General features: G+C 31.2%; 1 protein-coding gene across 1 annotated transcript in view; it reads left to right on the top strand.

Moving 5' to 3' along the window:
* Positions 1-13,525, top strand: part of LOC149085090 (uncharacterized) — a 146,169-nt gene that overhangs the window by 72,635 nt on the left and 60,009 nt on the right. The window contains exons 23-31 of the mRNA XM_089232879.1: positions 1,049-1,240; positions 3,104-3,244; positions 5,428-5,528; positions 5,639-5,839; positions 6,300-6,504; positions 6,732-6,983; positions 7,632-8,090; positions 9,332-9,543; positions 11,877-12,144. Coding sequence (XP_089089005.1) covers positions 1,049-1,240; positions 3,104-3,244; positions 5,428-5,528; positions 5,639-5,839; positions 6,300-6,504; positions 6,732-6,983; positions 7,632-8,090; positions 9,332-9,543; positions 11,877-12,144 — 2,031 coding nt within the window. The remainder of the gene's footprint in view (positions 1-1,048; positions 1,241-3,103; positions 3,245-5,427; positions 5,529-5,638; positions 5,840-6,299; positions 6,505-6,731; positions 6,984-7,631; positions 8,091-9,331; positions 9,544-11,876; positions 12,145-13,525) is intronic.

The following is a 13,525-nucleotide window of genomic DNA, read 5'->3' as shown; positions in this document are numbered from 1 at the left end:
AAAATCTACCTTTATACCACTGTAATTGTTATTCTATGTAACAAGTTCTGAAGTTTTTTTTTGAGAATTTTGAGGTTAAAACTACTTCACACAATTTTTGGAAGTTTAGCTACATATAGGTTATTTATCAAATAATAAATTTCCTGTAGACAGCACAAATACTACTTCATTCTTTCGATATAAAAAAAACATACATTTAAGATATATAAATATTTTTATTTGGTTTTCATTGGTTCTTGAGTGGTTTTTTGAGATTATTAATTTAACTATTTCAAAAACTGGCATCTAAAGCTACAAAAGGCTAGCTAAGGATAGCTAAAATTGATTAATTTTTACTGCATATACTATTTTAAGGAGTACAAGATTGGATTTTTTTATTTCCTGATTTTTTCATAGTGTTTTTACAAATTTATCAAAATTTCTATTCTACTGATCATAGTTATTCATTTTGATTCTTTTTTTTTCTTTTTCAAGTAACAGATATTTTACATTTATAAAATAAGAACAAGTACACAAGTGTAAAATCATACAAATATTTGCATTAGAATAGTAATACCATGTTTTCCTGTATATAATCTGCAGATTATATGTGTAGAAAATATTAGGATTTCCGAATGCTGACTATATACTGCTGCGTCTTATATCAACAGCTCTCTCTTTTTTTTTTTTTTGTGAGAAAGAGATTGGAATAGAAATAAATGTTTTCAAAACTAATTTGTAAAAAAAATAATTTTTTTAAGATTTATTTATGGGATATTTATTTTGATGTGAGTTTTAGGAAAATCTCAAAATTTTTTTCAACAAAAGTGTGACAAACTACCCCTTCAATTTCTAATGATTTCATTATTGATTAATTAAATTCTCACATGCAGATTATACACTGCTCAGACTATAAAATTATATTTTTTTCTCAAAGTAATGAAATTCGCATTTGCAGATTATACTCAGATAATTACAATGGCTGGAATTTGTAGTAGTTTGTGACAGCCTTTCAACAGTATATACAAAATCTAAAATTTAACTAGTAATTCTTTTTAATTTTGTGTAGGGATTGATTGTGGAAGCCCTCCTGAAACTACTGGATCATCTTATGGCTCCTATATTGATACACATTTCCAATCAAGTTTCTTTTTTGGTTGCGAAGAAACATTCAGTGTAGCAGGAAAATCAACTTTCAATGACAATATTGTACGATGTATGGAAGATGGAACATGGGATTTCGGTGACTTGAGATGCGAAGGTATGATTCATTTTGTTTATTTATTTTTTACTTTTTTTATTTAGACAATGTTGTTGGCCCTGGGGCCTATACTAGAGGATGCGATTGAAAACGACAAAGATATTGTTTGATATTGGACAAAAACTAGTGATAGTGGGGGAGTCGACAATAGAGCTGAGGAGTTTGTTCCATTCACCAATGGAATAAAAAAAGAAGCTGTATTTAAAGCAGTCAGTAGAAGCAAATATAGGTTTTATTTTAAGGGAATGATCGAGTCTTCTGTAGATGTAGGATGGTTTGGCTAGGATACCAGAAGTATCAAAGTTGAGATGACCATGGAAAATCTTATATAATAGGGTTAATTGAGAAATGAGATGAAGAGTGGAGAGAGGGAGGAGATTAAGCTCATTTTTAAGTTCAACCACTGAAACAAATGATGACCAGCAGTCGTGGACAAATTGGGTGGATTTATTTTGGATTGTTTTGAGTTTGTCTATATTACTGGAGGTATGGAGGGCCCTAGATTTCAGTGGCATATGAAAAAACGGGAGAGATATAAGATTGGTAGCATAGCAGACTGATATCCCAAGTGGAATGTTTAAGGTTGCGGCGAAGAAAGAAAAGTTTGTTGAAACATTTCTGATAAACATAATCAACATGTTTGTTCCAACATAAGTTGGCTGAAATTATGACACCAAGTTATTTAATTTGAGAAACGTGGGATAACATTAAATTATTAATGGAGTGAGAGTATTCAAGAGGAAGTAATTTACAGGTAACTCTCATATGAAGAGTTATGTTTTATAGAGTTACATATAAAAAATATATGTTTTTGAGATATTGATAGGCATCTGCCATAATGAATACCAGTCAGCGGTGGAAGTCAGGTTATGTTGGAGAAGTTCTTGATCAGACACTTGGTGAATGATACGGTAAATTACAGTCATCTGCAAAGAATCTAGTGGTGCAGTTGAGGGATTCTGGGAGGTCATTAAGAATGATAATGGGGGGAGGACCGATCCTTGAGGGGTACCAGACTTTACGGAGGCAGATAAGGAGCTATGATCTTTAAAATGGACAAACTGTTTACGATATTTTAGGAAAGCCTCCACCCATTTAAGTAATTGTACATTGAGGCCGAGATTAGAGAGTTTAAGGAGAAGTTTATCATGGGGGAACTTTATCATAAATATATATATCATGAATATATACATAGGAAAATAATATCAGTTTATAGATTTTTGTCAATGGCTCCCGAGAGATCATGGATGAAGAGGGCCAATTGAAAGGTAGTAGAGAGAGAGATTCTCTAAAGGGGTGTTGATTAGGGAAAAAAGTTGATGGAGTCTAAGTGGATACAGATTTTTTTTACTACAATGTGTTTGAAAATTTTACTACAGGAAGAGGTGATTGCTATTAGCCTAACGTTAAGAGGATTGGAAAGTGAAACTGATTTGTGGATTGGAATAATTTTATTGATTTTCCAGTCATTGGGGAGGATAGCAGTATTTATGGAAACATTGAATATAATTAAAAGATAGTCTGAGACTTCATCAGCGCAAAATTTAAGAATGGAATTTAGGATGTCATCTTGGCCAACAGAATAAGGTTTCAATTTTTTCAACAATTTTAGGACGCCCTGTTTGGAGAAAGATATTGGGGGTGAGTTGTGAATAGAGTCAAAAAATGAGAATTGAGTAGGGGGTAGGTCTATTGAGAAAACCGAGCAGAATGCTAAATTGAATTTGGCAATTCTCTCTAGTAATCTACAGATACAATAAATAAATCAGAACTTTTATCACACTGAAATAATAGATGTGTGTCTTTTGTATCTTATTTATATTTTATCATCCAAAAAAATTATTTTCATACTTCTATTTAAAGGACCTGTTTGTGAAGATCCTGGACGTCCTCCTGATGGAATGCAAATGACTTCAAGTTATGAACATGGCTCAGAAGTTATGTTTAGTTGCGAAAGACCTGGATATATTCCTTACACTACAGATCCCATAACTTGTGTGAAAAGTATGTATATAAGAGTAATTTTACTACTGCATACCTAGTTATTAGTGGTAATATGAATACAGTTATCTGTTATACACCATGCATACAATTAATAATACCATACATATAAATAATACAAAAAATAAATAATACAAAAAATAAATAAACAAAAAATAATTTGAAAGGCTACATATTTCACAGCACCAAGATGTTACCTGTATGTGGCTGTGTGGGTATCATGACCACCCTTCATTGCATGGGTCTGGATTTGATCCCCTCTGGGTTTGTTTTTTTGTGGTTTCCAATTTTAAACGACAAATGTAAACTAGTTGCCCCTTAAAAAAAATACCTCCATATAGAGAGAAGGCAGCCTTGCAGCACAATACTTTGAAAAATAGATGACAGCACTTCTTGAACACATGACACAAACACTTCAGACATCATAACTTCATTAGGGACTCACATACAAGCAAATACTTCCCAGCATGCACTAATTTGTTAAAACTCTTATTTACAAAGTGCATGTATAGTTTGGTGGTAGTCTGTGACAGCTGGTGGCCATATTGCAGGGTTGCGCAGAAATCATTTCCAAAGAAAGAAAAGTATTAAATCAATGACTACAATTTTTTTTATTTTTCAAAATATTGGTAGAGTATGCTTGAAACTTTGATAAAAAAAAACAGTTTAAATTCATCTAAGCATCAAATAATTGCTTACAAAATCAAGAAATGCATGTACAGTGATCTAAATAAGCAAATAAAATACACTCTTCATAAGAATGGTATGGAAAACTAGATGAAATCAAGAGAATATGAGTTGATTCATTGTATATATATTTTAATTTTCAGAAAAGTAAAGCCAGTTTCTGATCAGTTTTAACCCTTTGGTTACCAAGTAATTTTTGATAAAAGCAGTGAACACTGAGACTAGCTCAACTTCAGATATCCCCTTGTTCAACCCTTTGCTTTGTGCTTGAAAGTAATGAAGGGGAAAAGTTTTTTGCAAACCTGTATTTCCTTCTCTTGTCTTTCTCTGCTGAAGTGCAAGTTCAAAAACAAAGTACAAAAGAAATTCTAAGGTGTTCTCCACTGATACACTAGTTAGACACTTTCTTTGCATACAATAGACCAGCGGTTCTCAACTTCTTTGACTCACGGAGCCCTTTTCAGTATATAATTTCTATGGTGGAGCCCTATTTGACTGGAGGAGCCCTTTTTTGTACATAATTTTTATGCCAGAACCTGGTAAGCCTCTCTTATTTACTTATCTATCAAATTTACTAATTCATTTTATTTTCCTCGAGTCGCCGCAGAGCCCCTGGGATGTGCACACGGAGCACCAGTTGAGAACTGCTGCAATAGACTATATGGGGGATAATGAAGTAAGAAACTGAAGTTGTGTCACTTTTTCTGATTTCTTACAATCAGCTTTATAATCTTCATTCCACCCAAATATTAGCATCTGAGAGCATAAAAGTCAGAAGATCTGAAAACAAAGAAAATATGAATAGGTTTTTTTAAAAACAAAGAGCCATAGAAAAGTTCCAATTTTATTATTAAATCCTTCATTTTTTTTTAAATAAAATGCTGTCAGAAAGAGCAAGAAGCTGCTCATAATTGAATATGGTGAAGTTGATGCATCCTCTTTCTTTTTCTTAAACAATAAAAATGTAATGAGTGAAAAAAAAAAATAAAGTGACATCCCAGCCAACAATGACATCACAAAATCTAATAGCATACAGTAAATACAAGATCTCACAGTATGAGTAATTCAATACAAACTTTTATCATTATTAAAGTTATCATTTTTTTGGTACAGAATTTTATCATAATATATCACAGATGCAATATAATATCAAGTTATGCATGCAATATAATATTTATAACATTTATAATATCAAATTTTATACTATAATAATTTTTGTACTATATCATGGATGCAACATAGTTTTTTTTATAATTTCATGTGAAACCCTTATATTAATTTTAGAATAAAGTAATAATTTCTGATAAATATTAGTTTCAATGGCTGACTATAATATTATTATTAATATCACATAATAACAGCAATCACATTATAGATTGTTGTTGATTTGATAAATAGATAAATTTCTGTAGATAGAAAATAAGTTGAAATAACGAAAATCTCATCAGCTATAGACTGTTGGCTCAATTCATAATTATCATAATATTAATTCTTCCTAGATGCTGAATGCAAAGTAATAAAGCCTATTGGACTTTCTTCTGGTGCAATACCAGACTCTGCAATAAATGCCACTTCTCAACGAGTTAACTATGAAGCTAAGGTGAGATTAGTAAAGTCGCAATTTCAGTTTTATGTGTCTGATATTTCAAACACTTGGCTTTAGTTTTAATTTTGACTATATTTATATTTTTAAAAAATATTATTTTTCAGAATGTCCGTCTTAATAGTGCTACAGGTTGGTGTGCTAAAGAAGAATCATTTACCTATGTCACTGTGGACCTTGGTCGTGTTTATCATATTAAATCGATTTATGTGAAAGGGGTGATCACTGATGATGTCAGTGGAAGACCTACAGAAATCAGATTTTTCTATAGGATGCGAGCAAATGAAAATTTTGTAGTATATTTTCCTGTGAGTAATTGGATTATATTTTTTTCGTTACAAAATTTCTGTATGAATATGAAATTAATGAGTTAAAAATAAGTTTTATAACAAGAAACTTTACAGAAACTGTGGAATGCATAAATAATTGATAATAATAATAAAATTATTATTAATTTCATTCCATTCACTGCCTGGCAATTGAGTGGTTAGGGAGCTAGTCTCTCACTGTGCAGGTCTGGGTTCAAATTCTGATTCAGGCATGGATGTTTACTAACACTAACAAATTCCCTGGACAGATCATGTTGATCCCTTGGGAATACGTGAGGATCACTTTATTAAATAAAAAAAATTATTTTAAAATTTGTTTATGTATATTATATTCATTAATGCATGCATAAAAAAATAAAATATGTTTCCTTCCAGAGAAGGAAACAGACATATGTGACATAAATATAGTAAACATGACTCAATAATATTTTTGTTTTAGAACTTCAATCTCACTGCCAGGGAGCCTGGAAATTTTGGAGAACTCACCATGTTAGACTTACCACTTAGTGTTCGAGCTCGACAAGTTATTCTAGCCATTGTGTCATACAATCGTAATGCATGTTTGAAATTTGAGCTAATGGGATGTGAAGATACTAATGAAGAAGTTCTTTTGGGTTACAATAATGGTTATCCTATATGTGTTGGTAAGATTTTTTTAAAATAATATTACATATTTTATAATATTTTTTATTCAATCAAACCTTAAATAATCTTGATGAAATTTAAAAACTATATTTTCATATTCAGAGATTATAGAAAACATTTTAACATATGAATGTAATTTTTTTTTAAATTGATTTCATTGTTTATACAAAATGTTACCATTGATTTTTTATAATTTCACTCACAAATAATCATTTGTATTTTTTAGATCAAGAACCCCCACACTTTTTGAACTGTCCAGATAAACCAATAGTTGTGGCAAAATCTTCCACAGGATTACAGTTGGTAAACTTTTCAATACCAACTGCTGTTGACAATTCCGGAAAACTAGCTCGATTTGAAGTTAAACCACCAGGTTTCAAACCACCAGCCATGGTATTTGAGGATATGATTGTTCAATATTTTGCTTATGATTTTGATGGAAATATTGCAGTTTGCACTGTGAATATCACTGTCCCAGGTATTTATAATATCTAAATCTATTTTACTGACTGAGTTTATGATTATATATTAGCACTTGTTTTTATCATGCTGATCTTGGGGAATAATGAATGATCATAGGAATAATTTTATTCAGATTCATGAATAAACATTTATTTTTATTTTTCCCCTTCTTCTGTAAATAAGAACATTTTTGAACAATATAGTTCACACTGTAGGTTATATGAAAAAGCATTTGGAATCCTTTTTGCTTTTTTAAAGTATTTGGATCCAATATTTGGAGTTGATGTGAGTTCGAATTTTGAAAAGTTCTTAAAGTTTCTAAAACACCATGTGGATATATATAACTTAATTACATATTTTTTATACAATAAAAATTAAATAAACATGCCAAATAAATGACATTCAGCACATAGTTTATTTCTGTTTTTATGCACTCAATGTATTTTATATGTTGTATTAAAAAAAACTTTTTACCCAACTGACAAAATCATTGAATGAAAGGATATATATATATATATGCACAAAAACAAAATAATTTTTGCATATTTACACTTGATAATGCAGTTTCGATAACTAAATAAAATTCTAGATGCATTATTTTCATATATGTATTTGTTTTAAATTCTGACTTTTTTAAGTTTAGGTTATTGATGCTTTATTTCAGATGATACACCACCATCACTTTCTTGCCCGCAGTCTTATGTAATTGAACTAGTTGAAAAACAAGAGAGCTATCAAGTAAATTTTGAAGAAGTCAGAAGACTAGTGAATGCCACAGATAAATCTGGTGAAGTTTCAATCCAAATTTCACCTAAGACCGCATTTATTACTCTTGGTGGGTATCGAAATGTCACAGTTGCTGCAGTAGACAAATTTGGCAATCAAGCATTCTGTCATTTTCAAGTTTCTGTTCAAGCTGCTCCTTGTGTTTCGTGGTCTCTTGACCCACCAGCAAATGGAGAAGTTAAATGCATTCCCAGTGATGATACAAATGGTTTCAGATGTGCTGCTGCTTGTAATGAGGGCTTCAAGTTCACTGATGGCATTGCTGTAAAGGAATATGAGTGCAGTGCTGGACAACTATGGTTACCAGGAAAAATAATTCCTGATTGTGTATCAGAAGGTAAAAGCTCTTTTTATATCAACTGAATCAATAAATTTTTTTAAAGTATTGTTTTTTCATTGACTACTGTTTCTATGAATTAACCAAAGATTGGGTTATGAATTAACAAAAACCGCAAGTAAATAAATTTAATGCAAGTTTGAAATTTCTTTGCATTGAGTAATGCCTTGCTGAGTATCATGGATATAAAAGATCCTTTTTGAACTCCTAATAAAATCACTGCATGTGGTGAATTTGGTTTCACTACCTACTGTAAATATCAAAGTTTGTGGATAATAAAGTTTCTTAAAGAAACATTTGTTAATAAATTTCAACTTATACGTACTGGGCATTATTCTCTGAGCTGCTTATGTTAGCACATAATTATTATGAGAAAAAAGTATTGACTATATGTTTATAGAAATATGAATGATTAGTATTTCTGTTTAGCCCATATTTAATTCTTGAGAGCTTAACTGTGTTGAGCACACCATCATAAATGCCAGGATCACTGGACTTATGCTGTTGATGAGGTCTCTGTAGATCAGGTATTGCTGATGCTACCTAGGTATAAAAAAATTTTCTTCATCTTATAATGGATTACATCCACTCCTCCAACTTGGATGACCACTTCACCAGAACTGCTCAAAGAACACTTTATGAGAAATTTCATCCTCTTTTTTTTTGTCTTTTATTCTTTTTATTTTTCTTTTTTGTAAATTTTTTTCTATTGTACTACAAAATTTACAGTATATTGAAGCATCTTTGGTCAATCTTTTACTTGTACAATGAGTGAGAAACTATGGTTCTCATAGATGTTTTTTCAATTTCATTGTATTAATTTTTTAATTGTTTGTATTTATTAACTTTCATCAAAGTTTCAATGTTATAGAATGCAAATATAAAATTTATAATTAGGGCTCGGATTTTTATGCCCCTAAAGATGAAATGTTGTTGCTGATTCAGGTTTTTTAACCTATCAGCAACAACGTTTCATCTTTAGGACATAAAAATCTGAGCCCTATTTATAATAATACTTTGCTTCTAAACTGTTTAAACTTAACTTTATTTTCATTAAATGTGGGAGCAGATGAGAGGTAACAAATAATTTAACTTTAGGAGACTCACTGCAATTTCATACTATAGTATGAATGTTTTGTACATATGGATATGTGAAGTTTTGGCATACAATGTTTTAGTTGTTTGCATCAATGAATGGTGAAAATTAATTCATTATATACTAAACACTTATACATTTCTAGATACAAATCAGGCTGCATATGATGTAGTTGCCCAGATTGAATACAGAGCTGGTGGAGCTGTTTCAACTCCTTGTTTAGAGCAGTATGTGAACTACGTTAGAACATTTTACAATTCACTAAATAAAGTTTTGTCTGGACGATGTTCTGCAATTAATGTGCAAATGGATATAATTTTCTATAACACTTCTGTGCGAACTGTAGCAGAAAATATGGTATGTTTGTAAAAAAAATTTGTACATTTGTTCATTTTTATTCATGAAATGTTATGCATAAAGCTTTCTTTAACCACAGACAAGGTTTTTAGATTTTATTAAACATTTTTAAAAATTATTATTAGTTTCATAGATAAAATTTTATAAATTATATACAGAATTTTTTGTTTTGAAAGGATGAGTTGGATTTAATTTTTATAATATGCCTTATCAAATAATAATAATAATTATACCTTATCAAATTTTTTTCAGCTATTATACTGGCACGCTTTGATTCAAAAGCATGTCTCATGTTAGCTAATGTCATTTTTTAAAAGCACATACAATACATCCATAACTGAAACGGTGAAAACTGAGAAAATTAGAGAGATGGAAACTTTTTATTTTGTCAGCTTGATTCTAAATAGGCAATGCATTTCATCATGCAGTAATCTCATCTTTCAAAACCGTAAATATCACTCAGGATGGTTGTTGTGTTTTTTTTTAACCATCTGATGTGAATAAGTTGCACTATAATTAAAAAAAACAGTAACAGATCAAAGTTTTATGGAAATCCTTGTTCACCCACAATGATTTAAGCACTCAAAAAACTTTTCCCAAAGTCAAAATAAATTTAAAAAAAATTGTTTTTAATCTGAATTTTTTTAAAATATGTTAAAAAAATTTTACAGTGCTATTTGTAAGACACACTGTAATCATGCTGGGCATCATGAACTCAGATCACGGAGGCTCGCTTTTAATCCCTGCTGAAGGAATAGTAGTAGTTGACTGAAATTGGTTCTTGGTGGTTATCTAAAGTTAAGGTGGGAATGTGAGACAATCTCTTCACTGAAAAGTCCACCACTGTAAGCAAATATGCAGACCCTATACGACCTTACCAATATTCAATTACTACACTTAACTTGTGGTTTGAAACATAGATGGCAATGGCAGCACTAATTTGATGCACAAGATTAGAGTTACAAATGAATTATTATTAGATACATGTTTCTTTTACAACTCACTTACCCCTAAAAGTGAGTAAAATGACATTAAATTTCCCACAATGGCAATAGACCGTGTTTGTGCTCGTTTAGAAGAAGTGCCATTTGTACTTAATACAAACTTAATTCAGAAAATATAAAAAAAATAGCACTTGTCTTTTTGTAGGATTTCATTTCAGACTATAAACTCTCAATTGTGTGTGAGTAAAAATTTCCAAAATCAACTCAGTTACAACTCATAATCTGATGATTGATTGGTAATTTTTTAAATTTGGAAATCACTGTATTTTATGTCTTGCATCATCATTGCTGACTTATAGTGCAAAAGTTTTAAAAATCATAAATATGCATATTTTTTTCCTTTCGTTTATTGCTATTTGTTCTTTAAGAGCCTATTGAACGTTAAAAATAATGTGCTGCCTGTAGACATTAAAAAAATAATTACTTTTCAATATTTCATTACATTTTATTCATCAAATTTATCTCCAAAAGTTAGATAAATTGATTGACTTAGCTTTACTTCCAGAAGTGGAAAATAAACCTGGTTCTGAAAAAGAAGCTAGATTATTTCATTTTTTATAATTGTTAAAAGTTATATCATTATCCAAGATATACGGAAGACTGGATGTTGTGAAGATATTTATTATTTGAGATGTTAATTTTTTTAAGGAAGGAAAAAACTCATCTCTGCCTCTACCGGGAGTCGAACCCGGGTCCCTCGATTGCCAACCGAGGGACCCGGGCTTGACTCCCGGTAGAGGCAGAGATGAGTTTTTTCCTTCCTTAAAAAAATTAACATCTCAAATAATAAATATCTTCACAACATCCAGTCTTCCGTATATCTTGTATTAACAAGTGGAGAGCAACATTCATGTCATATATATAGCCATCTGGTGGCTCGTCGTCCATGAGCTATTACCTGATCGGTTTCACCGTCCATTGCACGGTTCCGTTCAGCATATATACGCTCTAGCGAAGGAAAATCTCTATCTCCTCTGTAGCTTAGTGGTCAGAGCACTCGTCCGGCACTCGAGGGACCTAGGTTCGACTCCCGGTAGAGGCAGAGATGAGTTTTTTCCTTCCTTAAAAAAATTAACATCTCAAATAATAAATATCTTCACAACATCCAGTCTTCCGTATATCTTGTATTAACAAGTGGAGAGCGACATTCATGTCATATATATCATTATCATTTATAAAAGTTTGTCCTTAAAAGTCAAAATCTTTTTTTTACATGTAATTAAAGAATACGGCTTCTGATCCAATATTTGAAAGGAAAAAAAATGCAGCTATCATAAAGTTTGAAATTATTATTTTTTCCAATATACTTTATTTTGCTTTTCTTTTAAGCTTGTAATGACTTACACACTGAGGATTGTACCGGCTGTTCACCAAACACTCCTATATGACCTGTGTGGTTCCACCCTTGGATTAATATTTGATTTGAGTGTACCAAGCACATCTGCAATAATAGAACCAATTTTGAATATAACTTCGCAAGATGTTGGTGGTCAGTGTCCTGGAATATTAGCTATCCGTTCAACAGTGGACAGAGGCTTCACATGTGGAGATGGTGAAGTTCTTAATGCAAATACAGAGGGACAAATTCCCAACTGTCGTAAGTTATATAATTTGAGGCTTTTATTTTAATAACTGCAGTACTTATACAATTATAAACTATTCTTTATTTCTCATGCGTAATCAATCTTTGGTTGAAGTAAATGTAAATATTATTAGTCATAAAAATAAGGTAAAACATTTTAATATTTTTAGAGATTATAACATTTTATACTACCCAAAACTGTATAATATACATACATTTTAATACAGATAGCTATGGAATAAAGGTTTTGAATTTGAAACATATCTCTTCATTTTGACAGCATCTATGACATTATATGTAGGGGAGAAAATTGGACTACAGACAAATGAAAATATTTCTCCCTTTGGTATAAGCTTTTGGCAGTATGCAGTTGAAGTAGTAGCAATACATCTCAGAAAATGACATCTTTGTAATAAAGTGACTTTATTACCAAATGACATTTGGTAATAAAGTGAAAAAAGATGATTGCAGCAGATTTTCTATTATTTTCTTACCTCTCTTCTTACCTTCTCTCAGCCACCCTTCCCTTTACTACACTTTTAATAATAGTAATAATATACCTTTTTTTCACTCAAACCAAACTGTAGCAAGGGTGAAAAGAAAAAAAATAATGCTGAGATAAAAAAAAAAGTCTATTCCAATTCATAGTGTTACCAATGAAGAGTCTCAAAAGAGTAGAAAAAGAGCTCGAATGGAAAAAAAAGCTCCTGTACATTCCAGGTGGAAAGAAGAGGGACTCCTCCCTCCCCCACTGTGTTAGAAGAGGTAATGAATCTGACCATCTGGCCAGTTTTACTTTACCTAGAGCATAGGAGAGATTTTTTTGGCCAAGAACCTTGTCTTTCGTTAAATTTATTACCATTTCAGAAAATTTTTTATAGTCAAAATATTAAGCTTAACCCTTAGGGGTTTTTGTAGGGGTGCCTTTTAATGGAGGAAATTTATTAAAGAAAGGGTTTAGTGCTTTTACACTATTTGTCACCCCATTTTTATTTATTTCTTAGTGGAAGAGATGTAACCCTCATACCCTTTCCTGTATTCCTGTATAAGACATTTGCTATTGCTGAGTGAACTATGATATTCTCAAGATGAGTGTTGTGATTTTCTCAGAGCTGCCTTTTTTTGGATTGTATATTTTTTGAAACTATCCTGCAGCAGATATAAGGACCCAGAATATAATATGGTCTTCTCTGCTTAGAGGCAACATCAGTTCTTGTTTCAGCATATTTTAATAAAGATTAGTCAAATCATGGATAATATTTATGGAAAAAAGAGAACATATTGACTAGTGTCTTCCAAATTTATTTGTCTCATAGTCCCTCCCACTTTGAAAAAAAATGTTTTGGCACCCTCTTTCACCAACCCCCACCCTCTACCTGTCCATTTTATGGTCCAC

Source organism: Pholcus phalangioides, unplaced genomic scaffold (assembly GCF_987345545.1).
Source record: "Pholcus phalangioides strain wild (caught in Gottingen) unplaced genomic scaffold, Ppha-v1.0 ptg000007l_1, whole genome shotgun sequence".
NCBI classification, from domain to species: domain Eukaryota; kingdom Metazoa; phylum Arthropoda; class Arachnida; order Araneae; family Pholcidae; genus Pholcus; species Pholcus phalangioides.
Note: the sequence above shows the minus strand (reverse complement) of the source record. Positions and strands in the feature narration are given on the sequence as shown.